The sequence below is a fragment of the Gossypium hirsutum genome, chromosome D07, assembly GCF_007990345.1.
Source record: "Gossypium hirsutum isolate 1008001.06 chromosome D07, Gossypium_hirsutum_v2.1, whole genome shotgun sequence".
Classification (NCBI taxonomy): domain Eukaryota; kingdom Viridiplantae; phylum Streptophyta; class Magnoliopsida; order Malvales; family Malvaceae; genus Gossypium; species Gossypium hirsutum.
Window position 1 is genome coordinate 15,677,228 of NC_053443.1, and position 23,987 is coordinate 15,701,214.

Consider the following 23,987-nt stretch of genomic DNA (forward strand, 5'->3'; position numbering starts at 1 on the left):
AAAAATGCGTGCAGCTGGGCAGACTTTTAGTGTATTCTTCTAACATTGCACTGAAAACGCGCCTTACGTGGATCGTTTTCCTACTACCAAATTCAACTCCTACAAACTTCTCACTCACACATCAGATATCCTGGGATAATATTTTTTGAAAATTTTTTATCGACCTCAACATGCTGTAAACTACGGGTGATCAAAACTCGATTCCATTCAAAAAATCGAAAAAAAATATGAACTAAGAGTTAATCGAATTGAGTAGTTCAATTTTCGATTTCTAGTCGAATTAAATTTTACAATTTGAATATACGATTGTTGTTAATACCCTTTTGGTACTTGTCATTTTTTGAAAATTATACCAAGTTGGACTTTAAATAATTTCAAAATTTTAAAAATAATATTAATTTTATAACTCAAAAATTATAAAAATTTCTAAAGAATATACAAAAGATATAAAATGTAAAAAAACACTAATCCATTATTTCATAAACCCTAAAAACCTTAACCTTACAAAACCCTAATCCTAAAACCTTAACAAAAATCTAAACCCTAACCCTAAAGCAATTAAAAGAACAAAAACAATAAAATAACCCTAGCCCGTGGAGAGAGAACAAAGCATTTTCTTGCCAATCCGTTGAGCTGGACGCGTTTTCGTTTTTTCGACCTAATTCGATAAATTTTAAAAAAATCGATCTAATTCGACAAATTTCTAAAAAAATTGGTATTTTTGGGTATTTTAGCCACAAATCCGTCCATTAATTAATATACTATCATAAATAATATACTATAATAAGAAATTATAAATATATTATTTTAATATATTTTTATAATTCATTATCAATTAAAATATTTTAATTTTGTAATAAATCATTAATACTATTATAAAAAATAATTTATTTATAATATCATTTATCATGAATTAATATATCATCAATATTATTATAAAAATAATTTATTTGTAATATTATTATTTACCTTAATTGATGATATAATCAATAAAAATATCCATAATATTACATTAATTTCTGTTAATCATAATAAATAGATATTGTTTTTATTTTGAAAATTTGATGATATAGCTGTAATATAATTTTATTACAATGAAAAAATTGGAGAGAGTGCCACATGGCGTATATGATTATTAATAGTAAAAAAATCATATTTAAAACTTAATGTAAAAATAGGATCCACTTTAAATATAATTAAAAAAATGAAGTGTTGTGAAACTCAAAAGATTAATACAGAACTCAAAATATCTATTTTTGCTTCTTTACCTTCTTTTATAATATATCTATATTATTATTATTATTATTATGTAGTTTTAGTAAATACAGTTTATAATTTTATATTACAATAATCACATAATTTTTTTTATTTGCATAATGATAATTAAAAATTTATCTTATAATTTTAGAAAATAATATTTTTGATAGTTTTAGAATGTTTCACAGAATTTTCAGAATTATCATTTATTTTAAAAATCTAAATGTATTGACTGGATATTTTAGCTATAGTTTAAATGCCAAATTAGTTATTAGTCCATTAAGTTAACGTAGTACATCATCATTTGATTAGTGATAATAAAACCAAAATATAACAAACTAATAATGTTGGTGACTATTATATAATTTTTTAAAGTTAAGTGATTGAAAAGTAATTTTAACATTAGTTGAATTATGTTCTTATATTTTATCCATAAAAAAAGCATTTTAAAACCATAAATGGGCCATCGCCTATAAATATGGGCTTAATGCTGAATCCACTGGGCTAAGATTTTGAAATAGAGACCCATACCCACCTTCCATTCTTCTTCATCATCATCTTCCCCTCTCCCTCTTTTTGCATACAGAGGAAAAAGAAAAAAAAGGTAAAGAGAAAAACAACGCAAATGGAAGAACCTCAAAACGGAAACGGTAAGTTGAATACTATCGCAGAGGAAGAGGAGGAGCGGGTCATAGGACCAGGACCCGCCCCTCGAGCTCGACCCAAGCGCCCGCTCCAGTTTGAACAAGCATATCTCGATTCCCTTCCTTCAGCTAACATGTAACTTTCTTCTTCTTCTTCTTCTTCTTCTTCTTCTTCTTCTCATTTCAGTAATTATTTATTTATTGGAATTTTGTCGCTTTCTCATGGTTTCCTTAGGGTTTAATGAAATTGTCTTCTTTGCTTTGGAGTTTAGGGTTTTGAATTCAAGCTTCAGCCTTTTTTCATTTTGTTTTTTTAAGTGAAAAAAGAAGCAAGGAGCAAAGGAAACGACAAAATAAACCTTAATTTCTTTGTGCTGAAGTTGCGAATAAAGAGCTCCAAGAGCTCATGATGTATGCCTCTTTTTTGTGTGTGTAATTTCTAGGTATGAGAAAAGCTATATGCATCGAGATGTAGTTACTCATGTTGCTGTATCGTCCGCAGATTTTTTCATCACTGGAAGTGTTGATGGTAAGCTTTATGATGTCAATATTTATAAAACAATATCTAAAAGTCCCAATATTGTATTGATAAAAAAAAGTTTCATTATCTAAAGTCTGCTTTAAGTGTATATATGCTTCTTTTCTCATTCGGGCTTTTGGTTTAAATTTTATCAGTAATATTTGAGGCTTTAACAGTGAATGTGATTTTGGTACTGGCTTATAGATTGCTTGTCTTCATTTTATTTATTTATTTTTACTAGGGCATTTGAAATTTTGGAAGAAGAAAGCGGTTGGGATTGAGTTTGCAAAGCATTTTAGATCCCACCTGGATCCCATTGAAGGTCTAGCGGTGAGATTTCCCTCCTTATTTCCCATATGCATATTGTGTTTAAAGTTTAAATCTTTTTTTCTTCTCTTCTCAATTGCTCCATGCTTCAATTAATAATATTATGCGCGTAGGCTGTAGCTTATTGTAGTTATTTTACATGCACATTAGAATTGCTTATTGCTGACGGGCCTCTTTTTTATTTTATTGACTGCTATGGAAGGCTTAAGTGAAAGTTGGTGTTATTGCGATAATTAACACCAGCTATTGTGAATTACTTAGTTAATTTCTGATCTCCTGTCTAATTACATTTGTCACTGCTTCTTTTTTATAGCGGATTTTTATTTCATTGACAATGAGCCCGTGATTGCTTTAGATTGCTAGTCCACCTAGATCTTGCACAGGCTATTTGTTATCTTCTTTCATCCAGTGAATTTTTGTTTCTGTTGATGTTCTGATTTTTATATTCACCCCATGATTGCTGTTTAAAGATGTAGAGGACTAACCTTTCCAAAAGAAAAAAAAAAAAAGATGTAGAGGACTATAATGACTCGTATATCATTTTGATGTTTTAATCCTTCATTTATTTAAGAGCTGTATATCATCGACAACTTCATAAGATTTTTAAATATTATGCCATTGAAAACTGATGTTTCTATAAAATACAAAGGTACGGTTAAAGACTGTTATCAGCATTGTTTAGTTTTACTCACTTCTCTTTTGCTCTATCTCCATAGTTCCTATATGTGATTTTGATTTGATAGATACATTTCTCGGAAGTGAATGGTTGAACTATATGGATGTTTCTGCATTTCGTTGTTTATGATTTGTTTTAACATTCAGAATTTTCTTTTGAATCTGCACGGCCTTTAGTTTTTTTTTTTTTTTCTTTAAGGTATTTTATCATCTTTCATTCAGTCTTCTATGAGTTTGTTGTTGGTGCATTCATCAACCATGACTTGTTCAGCTATGCAGGTTAGTGCAGATGGTTTACTTTGCTGTACAATTTCTAGTGACCGCTCTGTGAAGGTATATGATGTGGTCAACTATGACATGATGGTTATGATTCGCCTACCTTATGTTCCTGGTGCTGTTGAATGGGTCTACAAGCAAGGCGATGTCAAAGCTAAGCTTGCCATTAGTGATAGAAATTCATCATTGGTCCATATATATGATGCACGAGCTGGTTCAAATGAACCCATCATCTCTAGAGAGGTATCTATACTTTGTTGAAAGTTTGCACGATTATCAATTTTTGAACTTTTCTCCTTTTGCTTTTGTTTATAAGTTCACTGGTTTCTGTTTTGATTTTCCTGCTTGGACTAATAATTTCCAGATACACCTGGGCCCAGTGAAAGTAATGAGGTACAATTCTGCATTCGACATTGTAATATCTGGTGATGAGCAAGGAATTATTGAGTACTGGAGCCCTGCCACACTTCAGTTTCCAGAAAGCGAGTATGTGCCAATGTTCACGTATACAATCATCAGCAATGTACTCTAGTTACATGGAAGATTTACAGTTTTAGCTCCATTTAAAGATGAATATTTTCTTGTTTGGATTACAGATTACTGTAGAAACTTTCTTTCGGTTGTTAGGCGAATGCTGTAGTCTGATTATGGTGTTGACATGTTGAGCATTTCACTTGTTGATGCACATTGTTTGCTATTTCATAATTTGTATATATGCTGCATGCAGGGTCCATTTTAGATTGAAAAGTGATACTAATCTCTTTGAAATTGCAAAATGCAAGACAACTATTTCTGCAATTGAGGTTCAAAACTCTTCCATTGGAGTTGGTTTTTCTCTGGATTTCTTTGCTACGATTCTTTTGAACCCTTTTTGTAAATTATTAAAAATTTCATTCTTTTTTCTACTTCATTTTATTGCTATTCAGGTCAGCCCGGATGGGAAGCAATTTTCTATTACATCGCCTGATCGCAGGATACGTGTGTTTTGGTTCAGAACTGGTAAATTAAGGCGAGTTTATGATGAATCACTTGAGGTAAAAGTTAGTGAGTGGTGGATTTTTACATAAATCCTTTTTGAATTGCTAACAATTGTCAGTACCCTTTGAGTAGGTAGCTCAAGATCTTCAGAGAAGTGATGCTCCCATGTATCGGCTGGAAGCTATCGACTTTGGCAGAAGAATGGCTGTTGAGAAGGAAATTGAGAAAACTGAAACTGCACCTCAACCAAATGCAGTTTTTGATGAAAGCTCTAATTTCCTCATATATGCTACTCTTCTGGGGATAAAAGTAAGAAACTGTTTCCTTAATAGATTCTACAGCAGATAACAAGCTGAACTATTTTTTAGAGCAAACAATAAGTACAAATTTTTATGCTCTCTAAATTCTCTAATACTTGTTCATATTTCATTTTGATAGATGGTTAATTTACACACCAATAAAGTTGCTCGAATACTTGGAAAGGTTGAGAGTAATGACAGATTCTTGAGAATTGCATTATATCAAGGTGATCGAAGCAGCAAGAAAGTGAGAAAAATTCCTGCTGCTGCAGCAAATGTCAATGAAAGTAAAGACCCATTAACAGATCCAACTCTCTTGTGTTGTGCTTTCAAGAAGCATAGGATCTATCTATTCAGGTATAAGAATCTGCAGCACGACATCTACTGGCTAGCAACAGCATGTTTGAATTTAGAATTCTCATGTAATGCTTCATGCCACAAAGGGTGACTTGCAACGCTACATGGATGGATCACCATTGAGATACTCATCTATTGAGGTCTGATGGATGATCAGTTATTGATGTCATAAGCTCACAGCAAAATATAAATTTATTTGGATAAAACGTCGGGTGTCATAGTGCATTGCCATCTATATTGACAACATTGTCACATGTCTGGCTTATGTGCTTTCATAGGTTGTTCCTTTAAAAATAAATTTCACCATAACTTTGAGGTGTCTGTCCACAGTTTATAGTTAATGGGTACATATAATTACTCTGATGGTTCTAATGATTTATATAGTCGACGAGAGCCAGAAGAACCTGAAGATGCCACAAAAGGAAGGGACGTCTTCAATGAAAAGCCACCTGCTGATGAGCTTCTGGCTGTATCTGATATTGGAAAAGCAGTTACAACCTCTCTTCCTGACAATGTGGTGAGTTTTCTTTCTGTAATGTGCATGGAAAAGGAAAACTTCGAGTTGTTGTGCCCTCCTTGGTTCCGTTCTCAATATTGACCATAAGAGAGTTTAATAAGGAAAAATGCATAACAATGATGACACCTTTGTTCGAAGCTTTGAGAATATAAAGGAAATGACATATGACATAACATTTTTAAATTTTACTTGAGAATAATTAGTTTGAAACTTCTATAAGACATGAATTAGGACAGGGTAGTAAAGGAATTCCTTTATGACCTCCCTCACTTTCTCTTTGTCCTTTTTGTTGCATGGAAATAGCCAAATCAAATTTTGTCAAGAAGTTTAATGGTTATTAGACTGATCAGAGCAGTTATTAGAACAAAATATTTATTTGAAACCTTTTGTCTCCACGGACGGAATTATATAGTCCTAGAAGTTAAAAAGGTTATAGGCATGTAGGGAATGGTTCTTTTTTTTCTCAGCAGAGGGTTCCTTTAAGTATATCATCTATGACATAGTTTAGTTCCTTATCTTCATTTTATGTGCATGTCTTGGATTATTTTCTGATTGGCTCTCTATTCTTCCAGATTCTGCACACCACGATGGGCGACATTCACATGAGACTCTACCCAGAAGAATGTCCAAAAACTGTGGAGAACTTTACTACACACTGTCGGAATGGCTATTATGATAATCTAATCTTTCACCGTGTCATCAAAGGATTCATGATACAAACAGGAGATCCATTGGGAGACGGCACTGGTGGGCAGTCTATTTGGGGAAGGGAATTTGAGGATGAGTTTCATAAAAGGTAACTGTTTAGCTTTTTCTAGATTAAGCATTAGCATTTTTGCCACCTGGAACTTGTAGCATCCTAGAATTTTGAGGTGTGAATTTGGTGCATTAATTGGAGGATCACACTGACTTTATATTTGCTACATTCTGATCCCTATCCTGTTTGTACCCCCTTCCTGTTGGCTCTTGCCTTCAATGATGATCATGTTAGCTTTGCTTATTGGAGGCTTTCTATAAATGCTATAGGGAATACAGTTGATTTGGCATTATGCTGGAATTCATTTGATATACAACGATGCAAATATGTTTTACTTCCTTGGTATACTAGTATTAATGTTCTTAGGTTACTAGTCCCATGGTTTTTATTTATTGGATTTATAACTGCTTTAAAGCTCAACTGACTGCTGGATGGAACATTTCTACCCTTGCAGTTTACGACATGACAGGCCTTTCACAGTGTCGATGGCTAATGCTGGCCCCAATACGAATGGCTCACAGTTCTTTATAACCACAGTGGCTACTCCATGGTTGGACAATAAGCATACTGTATTTGGTAGAGTTGTTAAGGGAATGGATGTGGTGCAGGTATGTACATCTCTACAGTCAGTATCATATGGCTGCTGCTTGCTTTTTTTTTATTCCCTACACACACATGCATATTCTTACGAGAGGATTCAGTGTGTTTTTTGGTTTGCTTCTCAAACGATGAAAAATATATAAATATTGAAGTTTTTGAATTAATAGTCCCTGTAATTGAATACCCTTTTTGTTGTTTAAAATTTTTTTGGAACTTAGTATATGTGATGTCCTGGTATGTATAATATCTTATTATTCTCATGCACTGTTGGCAGGGTATTGAGAAAGTGAAGACAGACAAAGCTGACAAGCCATATCAAGATGTTAAAATCTTAAATGTGACTGTGCCGAAGTCTTAAGAGTTGCTTGCCGTGGTGAATTATGTCTTGGATATTGTTTGACCTGCATTAACAATTGGCCATGAGAAGCTGGTTGGTTTGTTTAGTCCATTTTAGAACGTTCATTTTACCAATGTTCAGCTTCCATATTGGTTCTAATTTGTTTAGCCAGCAGGTCAAGATTATTGTGGAGCACTTTCACATTGCCAGGTATACCAGACTAGAACATGATTGGAATCAGATTACTTTTCCCTCATCAAGCGGTCATAGGCTGAGCAGTCGTTGAACTTTTGTTTTATGTTAACCTTCCTGAATTATGACTTTTGCCCAATGTAGAATTTTTGATATTTCATTATCGAGTGGTACCAAATATAGATTTTATATTTCCAGCCTGGTAAGGGTTTTTCTTTGAATTACATGGAGGAAACTGGTTTTATATTTAAAACTCTGGCCATGATTATGCATGTGATATTTTTAACATACTCTTGCCATTGTCATTATTTTGTTAGCAAGTGGATAAGTTTTTTTATATCAATTTGAACTTATTTAATCATTCATGAATGTTTTTACGTTACACTTAAATGAATACATTTGTATCGTTATTGTGAAGGGCTTAATCAATTAGGCATGGTACAAAATTGAGAAATTATTACCCCAGTTTAATTTTATCCCCTCCGTCAATAGCATCATCCAATATTTACTCATTTAGCAACGTCTTTGCTTATTTTATTATATCATTCCTCCCACACCTTAATGACTCAATGCCTTTGTACTTTGTAGGCACAGCATTAAATCAACCATATTTCAGCAATTCCCAAGTATATGTGTAACAGACCAACACTGGGTTTCACGGTTATCCATGGCATGTATCTCAAGCCTAAAAAGAAAATGAATGAAGGGAAAGGAGAAACAAAACCACAGATTTATTCAGTCACTAAAGTATAGCTAGAAATATAAGGTATTCTGCATCATTCAGCAAACTCAACCATGAGCAGCAGCAATCCAGAAATCCACGATTATAACAAGTGTCGCTATTTTTAACTATATTCCAAGAATAACTAAAACCATGTCCAACTACATAACCACTACTAACTGCATATAAGAAGTCTTTGATATTTGCAATACTTGCTTAGTCGAAGAGGCTGAAACCCATATCCTGCATCCAAAAAGGAGATTATATCAGTAAAAGCCACACCAATAAAGGGAATTGGTACGACTCAATTTCTGAGATTGAAATGATTACATCATCGGACTCTTCCTTCTCCTCAACTTTCTCCTCTTTCTTGGCCTCGGCAGCAGGTGCATCACCAGCACCACCACCGGTTGTAGGAGCTGCAACAGCAACACCACCACCACCACCAGACGGAACTGAAGCCAGCTTCTCCCTTCCACTTGCAATTAGCTCGGTGATATCTTTTCCTTTGACTTCGGATAAAAGCATCTCTATCTTATCATTATCAGCCTCAGCTGCAACTACAACATATTAAAAGAAAAAAAAGGGTAAAAAAAAAATTGTTTCTGTACGAATGCCAAAGAATCCTCCAAGAATTTGATTCCACTTCCCAACATTCAGCTTTGGTGTTAGGGTTAGAGTGCTACTAATTTATTGGGTCCGCAATCTGAGAGTATAGGAAGGAACACAGATGCTGAAATCCTATCTATATACTCCAAAAGATGACTATATGAATCATGTGAGCCAAGGCTTGGTTTTACAACTTCCTTTCTGCTATTTGTAAATATTTACTCCTTGAAGTTAAAATAATGATATATACTGACAAATGTTCAAAATTTTTTACTAAAAATAGAGATACGTAGTAGATTCCCATAAATTGGGTTCAAATAGACCATATGCCTAAAAATGGAGGAACAAACAAATCATAGCTAAATTAAACCCTAAAAGATAAGTGAAACACCACCGAATCAAAGATAGAGTTAAAAGAATACAGTAGATGGAAGCCAAAAAAGAGTTGAAGGAAAAAAAAACCTGATCCGAGAATAGCCTTCAAATCACCGGCAGAAGGGTTAGTGTTCCCACCCAAAACGGCAAGCAAGAAAGCGGCTATCACCTTCATTTTGACAAGGCGCTGTGGATGAACAAGGTGGTTGATTATTTGATGAGTGTGGAAATCTTGTAGGGTTTTTGTTTACTACTTTTTTTGGTGGAGCAGAACAGAGCAATCTAATTTCAAATGTATTTTTTAGGGTAAACTATAAAATAGTTATTTTTTATTTGTTTCAGATTACATTTTAGTAATTTATGTTTGAAATATTAGGTTTTAGTAATATACGTTATCTTTTTGTTACGAAGTAGTCACTCTACCGTTAAATTCCGTTACCTCCGTAATGATAGTCCTACATGGCAATCTAAATGAGTTTTAAATGACAACTTGAATGTCCAGTTGCTAGGATGAAAATAAATTTTTAATTATATAAATTTAATTTAAACTGCTACGTAGGACATCCAAGTTGACATTTAAAACCCATGTGAATTTCCAAATAGGACCACTGTTAAGGAGATAACAGAGTTTAACGGTAGAGTAACCACTTTGTAACAAAACTATAACGTAAATGACTAAAACGTAACATTTTAAACATAAGTGACTAAAATGTAATCTGAGGTAAACAAAAGTGACTATTTTTATAGTTTACCCTATTTTATTATCACTCTTTTTTCTCCTAATAAATAAATAAAAGCCCAAAAGCGATAATGCAGACAAGAGGCCCTAAATGGGCCTAAAGGCCATCATCCAAAGGGATCTTTCATTTTTATTACCAGCCGGTAATCAATCAATTTTAAGGTTTTTGAGTCTTCTTCAACCGGTCGTCTTCCCCAATTAAGCAAAATAATCCTCTCCCAATTTTCGAAACCCTAATTTTGTTCTTCCATTCCATTCTGTGTCAATTTCGAGGTATCTTTACAGCGTGCTTTGTTTTTTTTTTAACTCGTTTCTTGGCTTTCATTTTTCTCGGTTGTTATATTGTTTAGATACTTTTTTTTTCTTTGCTTAATTCGAAATGGGTGTTTTGCCTTCCATAACTGATAGCGTTAAATGCTGTATTTGAGGTCAATTTTTTTTGTTGATTTTATATGTGGGTTTTGTGCATTGAATTACATGTTTTAACTAATGGGTCGGATGTATTTGCTGATAATATGCATAGGATGTGGCTTTGCTTTACTTGTAATGTTATTCTTAGGTTTATTAGATATTTTACCGTCTCGTTAGTGCTTCTAAGTTCAAATGCATGCTAATAAGTTAGTGCATTTTCGTTTATATAGGCATCTCTTTTTAACTAGTGAGTGGCTTTGCTTTAGTTGTAATGTTAGGTTTATGAGCTATTCAGAGTTGATGTAATGATCGAATTTGATTTCTGTATTTGCTTTAATTTGTTTTTGTTTTGATGTCTTCTTACTAATTGCTTCTATTTAGTAACAGGTAAGGTACAACAATGATTAAGAAACTTTGCACGTTTCAACAGTACAATAATGCCCCATTTGAATCTCTCTTTGCTTCGATCTGGCCGTAGGCATTGTTGTTACAAATATTCCAATAACGATTAAGAAACTTTGTTGATTCTATTCTCTTCTTTTTTATTTCACAGGTTTTAACTGACGCTGAGCAATAATTGAATACCAAGTTCATCTTACTAGGTGGAAAGCTAACTAGAAAGCAGCCATGGATGGTATGTGAAGGTTTTTCTTTTTTTAGTTTAGATGTCTGTTATTGCAGTTTTAAGCAAAGGATTTCTTGTTTATGGTTTCTAAAGTTTTAATGTAACACCCCTAACCCCAAACCGTCGCCGGAACAGAGTTACGAGGCATTACCGGACATATCAAATAATTTACAAATAATTCTAAATAAATAACCAACATATTAAAATACTTCATAAATTGTTATAAATTTGTACTAATTGATTTCATTCATTTTTTTTTAAAATTTCGGCAGCATTTCGACTTATTTTTCTAACTTAATTCACACTCTATTTCTATTCAAATTCCTTCTAAATCCAAATTTATCTACTAATTTTTCAGCATTTTTCACTAATTTCGAATTTTCCTCAATTTAATCCCTAAAATTCAAAACTTATAGTTTAGTTCACAATTTAATCCTTTTATCAACTCTAACTAGAAACTCTATCAAATAAACCCTCAATTCCATCATTTATTCAACATAAACCCTAATTTAAGGCTTTTTATAACTTAATCCCAATTATGTAAAACTTACAACTTAGTTCACAAATCATTCTTTTTATCTATTCTAACTAAAAATTCTATCAACTAAACCCCTAATTTAACAACTTGTTCAAAATGAATCATGTTCAAAAACCTATGAACTTCCATAACCTCCACTTAACTTCAACAAAATTTTGTTTTAAAGCTTTTAAAATATCAAAATGAAGAGGAAAGGGCTAAATTTAGCTTACCAATTAACTTGAAGCTTTAAATCCTTAGTTTTCCCTTTTATTTTTCTTTCCCCTTTTCTTCCCCTGTTTTCGTCTCTTTCCCTGCTTCTTTTCTAGCTATTCTGTTTCTTTTCTTCTTTGTTTCTTTCTTTCTTTTACTTTATATCTTTTATTTTAACTAATAATATATGAAAAAAAAATCTTTTACTTATTAATTAAGCACATATTTATTTTTATTACAAGTGTACCCATGTAATTATTACTATTACACATGTCTTCAATATTTACCATACATTTGTCATCTTTTTTTTACTTATATAATATAATACAATATAATATAATATATAATAAAATAATATATATAAAGCATAAAAATCTAAGATTTTTATCACTTTACCGTCTCATTTCTTATTAATGGCTTAATTGCCATTTTAATCCTTTTTTTATTAATCTATAATTTAACTTTTACCCCTAGATCAATTTAGTCCTTTTTTCTTAATTTCTCTTAATTAAACTAAATTCACCCAATTAATACCTAATTAAACACACAACTAGTCTAATAAATATATCTAATAATTATTTTCGAACTCAATTTACTAAGACGGAGGCCCGATAATGTACTTTTTCGGTGCTTGTGAATTTTGGGTCATTACATTTAAGGCGATAGCTATTGCTTGTGATTTTACTTTAAATGTGAAAGATACTTCATTTTTGTTATATTCTGGACTATGGCTGAACATAGTTATTGTTTTGAAATTGAAATTAGTACCTAGCAATTGTTAAATGTTTAACATAAATATTGTGTTCATGTCTCTGCAAAGATATTTGAATTTTGCTTTCTATCAATTCTAGTTATTGTTTAAAATTATGAATGACCAATACTCGTTGACTGATTTTCTTTGTTACCTGCTGTATGGTTTCAGTTGATTCACAACCAACTATGGAGGAAACTATATTGGTTGGTGATGACCTAATGATAGGGCCACCATCTCCTGTCATCCCACAAGAAATCGCATCTCATTTGCTTGAAGGTGTCGAGTTATGTGATGGGATCTTAAGGAATTTATTTTTGTGTAAGTTCTGTGTTTTTAACTTAACAATCTTTATGTAAAAGGCGGAGTATGTATAGCATTGATTGACTGATATTATATCTTCATTCTTTTTGGTGACATGATTGATTATTTGCTTAATTTTGCCAAATGATAGACCAAATACTTTCTCATGCATTTCGTGTACAGCCATACATTCTTTATGATTGCTGTATGCTGTAGGTCTGCAGATTAATGATATCGAGCCTTTCTGTCAAGATGAGCTGGCATTATATAGACAATGTGCTGAAAAGAGGGTAAGGTTTCTAATGGTTATTCCTGTTGCATGAATAAGTACATCGAATTAGCTTTCTTGAGTTTCTTAAAAAAAAAAAAAGGCTTTCTTGAGTTTGTTTGAAAATCTGGGTTTCAGGACAAGGAACTAAGGCAACGGCTTCAAGATAGCGAGAGAAAGTTGGGGTTGTCAATGCCTTTTGATCAAGCAAAGGAAAGAGCTAGTCAGCTTGAATCAGAAGTCACATCATTGGAGAGGTAATTGATTAGGATTTTATTAATGTCTTTTGCAAGAATCCGTGAATCTTGGTAGTCCTAAAATATTGTGCTTTTTGCATTTGTTACTTGGTGGTACCGAGTCAAGATTCTTTAGCATTCAATTGCAAAGCTAAATTGCTTTATCAATATTGATAAATCTTCTATAGGAAGTTGCAAATATCAGCCTTTCTGATGTCTTAGTACCAGCTCTATGAAAATTAAAGATCCAACTTATAACTCTTTGAAGTATCTTACTTTCATAGTTGCTCTTTGCTATTGCAGCATCTTGGATGAATAGAAGTATGGATAAAGTAGGAAAGTAACATGTTCTTGTTGAGGAACCATTTTGTCCTATTTACTTGGCCTCGGATGTAAGTGGTGGATACGGATGTCTGACATGGATATATCAAATTTGTTCTAAGTTTTTTCTGTGTACTGATATGTGTGGGACTCAAGTGTTAGACACAGTACTGGAAGGAAAATGCGTTTGTTTGAGTTACATAGGATTTTCCCTTAGTTAATTGACCTCTTTCCTCATTATCATCCTTTATATTTTTTCCCTTTACCTACCATAGCATTTTGTTTTTCGATTTGCTGTAGTATAGAATTATTTGATCACAATTGAAACTGAATGATATGTTATCTATGTATTCATGACTATTCTATAGGCGCTTGATTCTGGCAAGTGGAATTGAAGGCATTGAAGGATTTCGTCAAAGATGGAGTCTGCATGGACGACTTACAGATACCAAGTAATGCTTGTGATTTACAAAAAATCCTTTTAGCTTCTCCGTACATTGTATGTCCATTAGTAGAATCCCATAAATGAATCTTCTTGATCATTCTTTTATACCAAAATTTGAGTAATCTGGTAAACAAGACATGTTAGTTGAATCGTACATTAAGTATGTGCAGGAAAAGGCTGGAATCCTTAAAACTGGGGATGGAGAAGAGAAAAGAGGATGAACCAAGCAAAACATCAACCAGGAAAAGTGGATTCTTTTGGTAACAGTGGTGGCCTCAGGTTCTTATAACAAGAAGATGCATCACGATGGTCCATCACTTAAAAGACATGGGTCTTGGTTTAGCGTGCTGTAGGCTGTAGGTAAGACGAGGGTGGAATTTAGTAGTTGTGAAATCCTTGTTCTCTTCCACTCTCCTTGAAGATCAATGCCAAAGTACTTTGAAAATATGACGGGGGGGGGGGGTTGAGCTTTTTTTTTCCCCATCTTACAAATTCCGTCCTCCAAATCACATCTTCAGCTATAGTTTGATATAAGTATGTTCATTTGAAATTATATTTTTGTATTCCTCTCTGGGAACTAAGGTGTTAGAGGTCGATGTTGTTGGGCTGGATGGGTTAAATTAAGAATTGACTAATCCTATAGACTGGATTTGTCCAAACAATATATTTTTTATTCTTATTATCCAATCCATACATTTGTAAGCCAATCCATACATTCAATCCAAAAAGTATATTTTAGATTCTTACTAATGTTAATTGGAAATAAAAAATTTACTTTGTAGTCAACTTGAATTTTAAAAAATAATTTTAATAATTTTATCGGTTAAACTTGAATCTTGAAATTTAAAATGTAGAGATAAAAGTATAGATATTAAATTTCAAGTTCATAAAGAATAAAGTGATTTATGGCATATTTAAATCTTTTTTAAATTGACATATTTGTGTAGTATCATACCCATATTGTGTGTCCATATCCTATCCCTCGGAAAGGAAAAAAGTTAAAATGTGTTTCAAGTCCTTGAACTCTGTGTATTTGTAATTTAATCTCTTTACTTTTATTTATATGAATTTAGTCATCTAATTTTAGATCCTAATATTTTCTTCAAGTTTTTAACCTCGTTAAAATTTTTTTGTTAATATTATTCGGTGTGATATTTTGAAATAAAATGTATTCATTTCGTAGTCATGTAACAATACAAATGATGTTGAGATTAACTTGAATTTAGTAGAAGAAGTTTAAAAATATTAATAATTAGACTTGCATTTTTAAATTCGAAAGATAGAGAGATTAAATTCTTTGAAATAAAAATAGAGAGACTAAAAAATTTACAAAATAATTTCAAATGTTATTTAAAATGTAGGAGGAGTAGAAAGGCTTGGAAAATATTTAAAAAAGAAAAAAAACTTAAAACTAAAATTATACCTTAATATAAAATGACATCGTTTTGCTTAATTTACTTTTAGATACCGGAGTTCACTTAAAGTTGAAAAATCAACTTATTTATCCAACAAATAATTTAATTTAATTAACTATTTTAAATATTTTTAGTCAAACTCACCTGCATAAGACGTTGGGGAAGAGTATGGAGAAAAAACTGAAATATTTAGGATGGAAAGTGAAATTCATAAACATGAGGACAAAATACTAAAAAAAGTCGTTTTTTTTTAAATTTATCGAAATGGGCTCAGTATTTTATTATTTACCAGAATGTGTCATTTTTTCCTAAATCGCGTTCACGTCAGCGCGAAGTCAGGGGACTGTCAGCAAATTGCTTCCACGTTAGCGCACTTTGCACGTAAGTGCGATTTGTTGCCACGTCAGCAAAGCGCGCTAACGTGGAAGCGATTTGCTGATAGTCCCTTGACTTCGCGCTGATGTGGACGCGATTTAGGAGAAAATGGCCCATTCCGTTAAATAATAAAGTATCGGGCCCATTTTGATAAATTTTTAAAAAAGTGGCTTTTTTTTATATTTTGCCCACATATTCACTCCGATTTAAATATATTTTGATAAACAGTTGTCCAGATTTATTTATTGTCAAATAGTAATTCTAATAAATTTATAATTTCTTCTTAGTTTTTTAAAAGGATTTTTAAGATTTTATGTACTTTAAATTTCAAAATAATAATATAAAAATGTAAAAATATATATATGTAAATACTAAAAGAGTATTACTAGAATGAATTTAGATAAAATGTTGACCACATTCAAATGAACCTAGATAACCATTTGTCCAGCTTCATTTCCTATATTTTAAAGTTATAATTTGAGAGCAAATTAAGAGGAAATTGAGAGGAAATTTGAGAGAGGATTAGTTTGTGAAAAAAAATAAAGGGTGGGAGGTATTTGTAGATTTTTTTTGACCGTTGGGGGGTTCACGCTTGGGGAAATCGCGTCCACGTCAGCGCGCTTTGCTGATGTGGACACAAATCGCGGTTTGTTGCCATGTCATCAAAGCACATTGACGTGGACGCGATTTCCTGACACATCCCCTGACTTCGAGCTGACGTGGACGCGATTTAGGAGAAAATGATCCATTTTGGTAATTAATAAAATACCAGATCTATTTCAATAAATTAAAAAAAAAGGCTTTTAATGGTAAATTGCCCTAAACATGAAGCGTAGAGGGAGGATTTAATTGAAAAATAAATAATATTTAGCGACGACAAATATGAGTGGGAGATAACTGCAATTAATTTATTTAATTTTCTCTAGCTGCCCATGGTCATCTTGGCCAGGAGTGGAGGAACATAAATCAGTTGATCTCTTATCCATCCATGGAATGAAACACCCACCACCATCCATAATTCCCCCTTCTACTTCTTCCTTGTCAACTCTAAACTGTTATTCCTCGCAGAAAAAGCAAAGGAACCTTGCAAAGAAATTGCCACAACATAATCTCCATGCACTCCCTGCTCACATGCTCTTCCATTATCTCTTCTTCCCCTCCTTTTCTTCTTCTTCAAAGCCATACTCCCAAACTAACCCATTTCCCTCAACTCAATCACATCACCCCTCACAATTCACAACACCTAAAACTAACCCATTTCCTTAAACCCCATGCTAATCCAAAACCACCTCTTTTTTACTTCAATCTCCACCTTCAGCTCTATATCAATGCTGGTTTCATGCAAGAGGCGCGCGATCTATTTGACTCAATGCCTGAAAGAACTCTGATATCTTGGACCATCCTCATGTCAGGCTATGCCAAACATGGTCCTAGTACGGAAGCGTTGGCATTGTTCAAAGAGATGCTGTCGACTGGTGATAATCATAAAACACGCCTACGCCCTGACTCCTATGTTTATGCGGTTGTGTTGAGAAGCTGTGGAGAAATGAGAGAATTGGGGTTTGGGAAAGGAGTTCATGGCCAAGTTTTGAAGAAAGGAGAGGCTTTTCTTGATGGGTTTTTGGAGAATTCTTTGGTGAATATGTATTCAAGTTGTGGCCAATTGGAAGATGCTGTTTTGATTTTTGACGGGATTGAGAAGCCTGGTTTGGTTGCTTGGAGTTCAATGTTAAGTGCTTATGTGAAAAATGGATTTGAAAAAGAGGGTTTGAGTGTTTTCCTTGATATGGTCTCTAAGGGAATTAAGTTGGATGCTTTTGTGTTTTCAATGGTTATCAAGGCATGTTCCAACTTGGAGGAGTTAAACTTGGGAATTCAAGTACACGGTTTAATGGTTAAGAAAGGGTTTGGGAAAGGGTCTTGTTTGTTTTTGGACAATAGCTTAATGGATTTTTATGCAAAATGTAAGGATTTGAAGGGATTAAGAAAGGTTTTTGATCAGCTGCACGAGAAAGATTTAGTTTCTTGGAACACATTAATTATGGGTTATGTACATAATTTTTATTACTTTGAAGCTCTTAGGAATTTTAGAGTTTTAATGCATGATATTTGTTATTGTGATGATTTCACCATAACAAGTATTCTCAAGGCAATTTCTAGTTTACATGACATGGGCTATGGTAGGCAGGTTCATGGTTATATAGTTAGAACAGGTTTAGCATCAAATAGCTATGTAATGTGCTCTCTTCTGGATATGTATATTGAGTGCATTGAACATGAGAGCTGGGAACAATGGGAAAAAGTTCCTTTGAAGGTGTATGCTGGCTTAGAAAGAGGAGAAGCCAATGAGTGTATTATTATTGCAAGCATGCTAAAATGGTGCTCTCTGTTATCAAATCTTGATGCAGGGAAAGTATTCCACTCCTTGGCCAACAAATTAGCTGTAGATTCTGATCCTTATGTTATAAGCGCTTTGATTGACATGTATTCCAAGTGTGGGGTGCCAGAGGCTGCTTTAAGGGTTTTCGAAAGAGTAGAAAACCCAGGCACCGTAACTTGGTCAGCTCTGATCTCTGGACTTTCTTGGAATGGGTGGTTTGTGGAAGCACTAACATGTTTCAATAAAATGCAGCTTAATGGTATTGAAGCAAATGAATTCACCTTAACATCTGTTATTCTGGCTTGTGTGGCTTTAGGTGATCTTAGAAAGGGAAGAGAACTGCATTGCAAGATACTCAAAACGTGTTATGAATCAAACGTTTCCATAGTTAACATGCTTATTAATCTTTACTCGGAATTATCAGATCACCAACAAGCGCTCAAGCTATGTTCCTTGGTTCCAGATGCTGAGATCTCATGGAATTTATTGATACAGGCCAGCCTCAAGGCAAATGACTATGAAATGATTCACAAACTTCTCGGGAGGATTCAATCATGCTTTGGGTATCTTGAACCAATCTCTGTTTGTGATATATTCAGATCCTGTAGCAGCCCAGTGCTTTTGAATATGGGGATGCAAGCTCAGGCTTACATGACCAAAAGGGGTCTTCTTTCGCATCCTACAAGTGGAAATGGTCTCATTCAGATGTATTCCGGATGTGGAAAAATTGCAGAGGCTGATTTGGTGTTTGAATCGATGCCTGAGAAGAGTTCTCCGTGTTGGACATCTATCATCTCCGCAAAAGTGGAACATGGACATCCATCTGAAGCTCTGGCATTGTTTAACAAAATGCGGAGGAGGAATAAATTAGTAGACTCAAGCACATTAAAATCAATCTTGAAAGCATGCAGCCAAATGGGTCGAGTAGATGAGGCACGTAGCCTATTAATGTCCATGGAAGTGGTTTACGGAGTTAAGCCATCGGAAGAGCATTATTCCTGCGTCATTGAAGCTTTTACTCGAGCTGGAATGCTTGAAGAACTTGAGAACTTCATCAATGAGGTTGTTGTAGATAAAAACGATACTAAGATTTGGAACACTCTTCTTTCATCGGCCCGTGTTATAGGTAACATGGACATAGCAAAATTTGCCTTGGAGAAGCTTTTGGAAATAGATCCAAATGACTGCTTTGCAAATCTAATGCTTGGCAAGGTCCTGGTGATGTTTGGTAAGTGGAAAGATGCATCGAAGATGAAAACATTAGGACCAAATTCCAGTTGCATAGAAGTGCAAAACAAAATATTTGAATTTGTCTCCGACCAAAAACCAAGTGAAGAAGTGTTGCATAAGTTGGGTGAGATAGAAAGAGAGATGGAGGAGTTGGGATATGTAGAAGATAGAAACCATTTGCTGCATGATGCAGAAGAGGGAGAATATGATGGTGCAGGTCTTGGTCATACTGAGATGAAGGCCATCGCATTCGGGCTCTTATCGTTACCCCACAGAACGCCGGTAAGGGTGATTAAAAGCGTTAGGATGTGTGGTACTTGTCATCATGCATGCAAGTTTATGTCAACTTTTGTAGATCGAGAATTGGTTGTTAAGGACAATTGCACCTTTCACCATTTCAGAGATGGCAAATGCAGTTGTCGGGATTCATGGTAGAAGCTGCCCATGAAATATGTAACTATAGTCCATACATACAGATACATATAGGCCATCTTGTTGGTGTTATCCTTATGATCAATGTATAAATAACGGTATTCATTCTTTAGATCTCAGTATTATGTACTGGGAAGAATCTTTCCAAGCATATCACACAAGTAAAACCAAGGTTTCATAATCGAATTGATGGTCAAAACTATTGATTTTTGGTTAAATTATTAAAAAAAAATATAAAAAATTCATGGGTGGGTCATTCATCTCTCTTTCTTCTGCCATCTTTCTTGTTACTGATTACCATGGTGCAAACCATCATGTCTGTTTTAGCTTACAAGTCCCTAGGCTGCATACATAGTTCATCATTGTCGATGAAGATTCTACCTACTCAAGTAATTATCACTCAACCCATGTTTTATATGTCAGAAAAAATAAATAAGAAAATAGAAACAAGAAAAATAAAAAAAATAGTAGGTGGATAAACTACACTAATAGTCATCTAACTATTAATAAATTCTTTTTTGGTTATTCAACTATGAAATGTTATGAAATGACCACCCAACTATTAGTATTTTTTTTTGTCATCTAATTATTCAATTGTCTTTTTTGGTCACCAATTGGCTCCAGCTTTTAAAATTGGCATAATAGTAATTTTAACCCTCAATATTTATACATTGTATCAATTTAGTCTTAATTCTAAAAAATCTAACCCTCAATATTTATATTTTGTAACTTTTCATAATTGGGTGACCAAAAAAGAAATTTACTAATAGTTGAGTGACCATTTTATAACTTTTCATAGTTGGATGACAAAACAAAACTTATAATTGGGTGACTACTAGTGTAGTTTACCCAAAATAGTATTAGTAAAATATGATAGCTTTGAGGCATATAGAATATTCTCTTGAAGTTGTTAATATGATTTTAAGATACAATAAAGCTCTTAATATTATAAGCAAAAGGCTTAGTGCTCGGTTTGACCCCAAATCATGTCTATTTTCTCATTTTGGTACTTCAACTTATTTTTGTCAAAGATTGATTTTTAAATTATCATTTCATTATCCGGTTCAATCCATTTTTTATAGTGATTTTTTAAAAACCCACGTGGCACCAATAAGAATGTGCCACGTGGCACTTAGGCTTATTTAAAATAAAAAGCTTTGACCCACCATTGGTCGGACGTTGACTGGCGTTGACCGCTGTTGATCGGTGTCAATAGATCATTAACTTGCGTTGACCATCCACGTGGTGCTATTTGAATGCGCCATGACACACTTTTTTTAATATTATATATAATATATTGTTTAAAAATGTAAATAAAAATAATATATAATATATACATAATTCAACAAATTTTAAAAAATAAAAAATTCTAAAAAATAAAAAAAATTATATAAAAATTATATAAAAATTAGAAACAATGTATTTTTACTTTTAAAAATGAAAAAAACTTTAAATTTCAAATATATTATATATTTTTAATTATTTGTATATTATATATATTTTTTAATTGCTTAAATATGTAAAAAAACATATATAATATATAAATAATTCAATAACATTTTTAAAAAAGTTTACAAAATAAAATAAAAAATATAAATTTTAAAAAATAAAAATGATGTAAGCTCCCCAACCCAGCTTAGATGTTAGACTCGAATTCGAAAGATTACATTAGCCACCAAAATTATAACACCCCTAACTTATATCCATCACCAGATTAGGGTTATGGAGCATTACCATACAAACGGAACATTTAAACATACATTTCATACATTATTATAAACATAATATAAAACAACTATTCACATACATATCGTCCCTAATTCGAGCCTTCGAGGGCCTAGAAACACCTTAGAAACAATTTGGGACCAATTTGAAATCATTTGGAAAGTTTATGAAAAAGTTACAATTTTTTTAATACAAGGGTCACACGGTTGTGTGGCTAGGCTGTGTGCCTCACATGGCTGAGACACATGCTCGTGTTTTAGGCCGTGTAACTTTCAAACTAGGGACACACGTCCGTGTCCTAGCCCGTGTCCTCACCCGTGTAACTCTCTGAGTAGGGTCACACAGTCGTGTAACTCTCGAAATTACCTCACAAGCTCGTGTGCCAGTGTAACACCCCTAACCCATACCCGTCGCCGGAATAGGGTTACAAAGCATTATTGGAGTTTACAGAACAAATACAATTAATTCAGGTTATTTACTATTCATATTCGAAACCAATCATATTCAATCATATTGTCCCTTAAATGAACCCTTGAGGTCCAATTAATGCATTTGAATCAAGTCGGGACTAAATCGAGAACTCAGGAAATTTTTTGCAAAATTTTAAAATTTTCCAAGGTACAGGGGACACAAGCCCATGTGGTCAGACCGTGTGGCTCACATGGCCAAGTGACATGCCCGTGTGGGCATTCGATGTGAGGCACACGATCGTGTCCCAGCCTGTGTCCATACCCGTGTAACTCTCTGACTTGGGTCACACGACCAGCCACACGCCCTTGTGCTAGGCTGTGTGGACAATTTAATTTTCAAAAATTAGGTGCAAGAGTCATATAGCCAAGTTACACGCCCATGTGCTAGGCCGTGTGACACACACGGCTAAGACATACGCCCGTGTCTCTGCCCGTGTCTATAATTCGAAGAATTCTATTTCTCAAATTTTAAGATGCAGGGGACACATGGCCGAACTACACGCCCGTGCACATGACCATGTGTCACACACGGCTGAGACACACGCCCGTGTCTCTGCCCGTGTAGACAAAATAAGACCATTTCCAAGCCTTATTTCTCACCCAAAATTGCCTTACACCTACATTAACATTTTAACACATTCCCAAACCAATTCAAAACAATTAAATCAAGCCAAAACCAATTCTTATGCATGGCATATCATCACATATTTTCAAGTGACCAACTTACCAAATTGATCAAATATTCATTTAATCATATTTATACTTAATATGTATATCAATTCAAGCACACAACACATATCAACATAATATGGTCTCACACACATATACATCAAAACATACCATCACTAGTCATTCCAATGGCTAATTACAACTAAATATTAATATGTCATCATTTGGTCAATTTAACCTATACATGCCATTATACCAAGGGAAATTTTACTAATTATACCAAAATGAGCTGAAGGATAGTGTGATCTTGCTCCGACCCACTTCTAACCTTTACGAGCTTTCGAGTACTATAAAACAAAGGAAATGAAACAAAGTAAGCATATTATGCTGAGTAAGTTCGTATAACGGAAAATTAACTTACCAATCATTTAAATTTAAGATAAGCATACAAAATTCATCCAAAGAAATTTGGCAATTTGCCTAAACACATATAATCTCAAGAAACTTGTTAGTCATGTATCACATGTAAACATCAAGAATCAATGATGAGCTCATCATGTAATAACTTTTATATACATATGATTTTTCATAACATATTTCCATTTAACATGTGCATTTCTATAATAAATCATCTTAAGCTCAGTTTGACCATGTCAGAACTTTGCTCGTTGAATTTATTTGAAATATCGATGGATACGCATGTAGTACACTCGAAGTGTACAAAACTGTAATCCGCCAACTCATATTCAGAGGTACCTATTAAGACACAAAATCAGGAAGCACTCTCTCAAGCCATATAACAGGATGCTCATGTGAGCCATATAGCAGGAAGCTTATCTGGGCTATAACAGGAAACTCATAAGAGTTTAAAACAAGAAGCTCATTGAGCTTAACAGGTAACTCCAAAAATTTATTATTAGGGAGCTTCGGATAGTCATATAACAGGAAGTTCAAGAAAGCCATATCAGGAAGCTCACAAAGAGCCTATATCGGGACGCTCATAAAGAGCTGCGGTATGTCC

At 33.6% G+C, this 23,987-nt stretch overlaps 4 protein-coding genes across 8 annotated transcripts; 3 read left to right on the forward strand and 1 right to left on the reverse strand.

The window, feature by feature from the left end:
• Positions 1 to 1,812: 1,812 nt before the first annotated feature.
• LOC107961710 (peptidyl-prolyl cis-trans isomerase CYP71) lies at positions 1,813 to 14,278 on the forward strand. Of its 5 annotated transcripts, XR_005916163.1 has the most exons (20): positions 1,813 to 2,037; positions 2,345 to 2,430; positions 2,663 to 2,751; positions 3,703 to 3,942; positions 4,064 to 4,185; positions 4,427 to 4,502; positions 4,626 to 4,733; positions 4,810 to 4,986; positions 5,116 to 5,333; positions 5,718 to 5,850; positions 6,423 to 6,646; positions 7,062 to 7,215; positions 7,482 to 7,637; positions 7,720 to 7,754; positions 8,325 to 10,453; positions 11,145 to 11,225; positions 12,869 to 13,018; positions 13,225 to 13,290; positions 13,407 to 13,525; positions 14,194 to 14,278. XR_005916163.1 is itself a non-coding variant. In XM_016897784.2 (13 exons), the coding sequence occupies exons 1-13, from the start codon at positions 1,883 to 1,885 to the stop codon at positions 7,563 to 7,565; spliced, it is 1,866 nt and encodes a 621-aa protein (XP_016753273.2). In that variant the 5' UTR covers positions 1,813 to 1,882; the 3' UTR covers positions 7,566 to 7,927. The 5 variants fall into 5 exon arrangements, 2 of the variants coding, with proteins under 2 accessions (XP_016753273.2, XP_016753295.1); XR_005916162.1 differs by having other exon boundaries at positions 7,482 to 7,754; XR_001701394.2 differs by lacking the exons at positions 8,325 to 10,453; positions 11,145 to 11,225; positions 12,869 to 13,018; ... (1 more) ...; positions 13,407 to 13,525; positions 14,194 to 14,278 and having other exon boundaries at positions 7,720 to 7,927.
• Positions 8,451 to 9,714, reverse strand: LOC107961740 (60S acidic ribosomal protein P2-1). The gene is made up of 3 exons (XM_016897837.2): positions 9,529 to 9,714; positions 8,788 to 9,017; positions 8,451 to 8,700 (listed from the first exon to the last, which is right to left on the reverse strand). The coding sequence occupies exons 1-3, from the start codon at positions 9,614 to 9,616 to the stop codon at positions 8,674 to 8,676; spliced, it is 345 nt and encodes a 114-aa protein (XP_016753326.1). The 5' UTR covers positions 9,617 to 9,714; the 3' UTR covers positions 8,451 to 8,673.
• Positions 10,353 to 14,977, forward strand: LOC107961726 (uncharacterized). The gene is made up of 7 exons (XM_016897826.2): positions 10,353 to 10,453; positions 11,145 to 11,225; positions 12,869 to 13,018; positions 13,217 to 13,290; positions 13,407 to 13,525; positions 14,194 to 14,277; positions 14,441 to 14,977. The coding sequence occupies exons 2-7, from the start codon at positions 11,219 to 11,221 to the stop codon at positions 14,532 to 14,534; spliced, it is 528 nt and encodes a 175-aa protein (XP_016753315.1). The 5' UTR covers positions 10,353 to 10,453; positions 11,145 to 11,218; the 3' UTR covers positions 14,535 to 14,977.
• A 2,452-nt stretch (positions 14,978 to 17,429) lies between these two features.
• Positions 17,430 to 20,105, forward strand: LOC107954234 (pentatricopeptide repeat-containing protein At3g49170, chloroplastic). Its single transcript, XM_041096820.1, has one exon. The coding sequence runs from the start codon at positions 17,430 to 17,432 to the stop codon at positions 20,103 to 20,105; it is 2,676 nt and encodes an 891-aa protein (XP_040952754.1).
• The last annotated feature ends 3,882 nt before the right edge of the window (positions 20,106 to 23,987 follow it).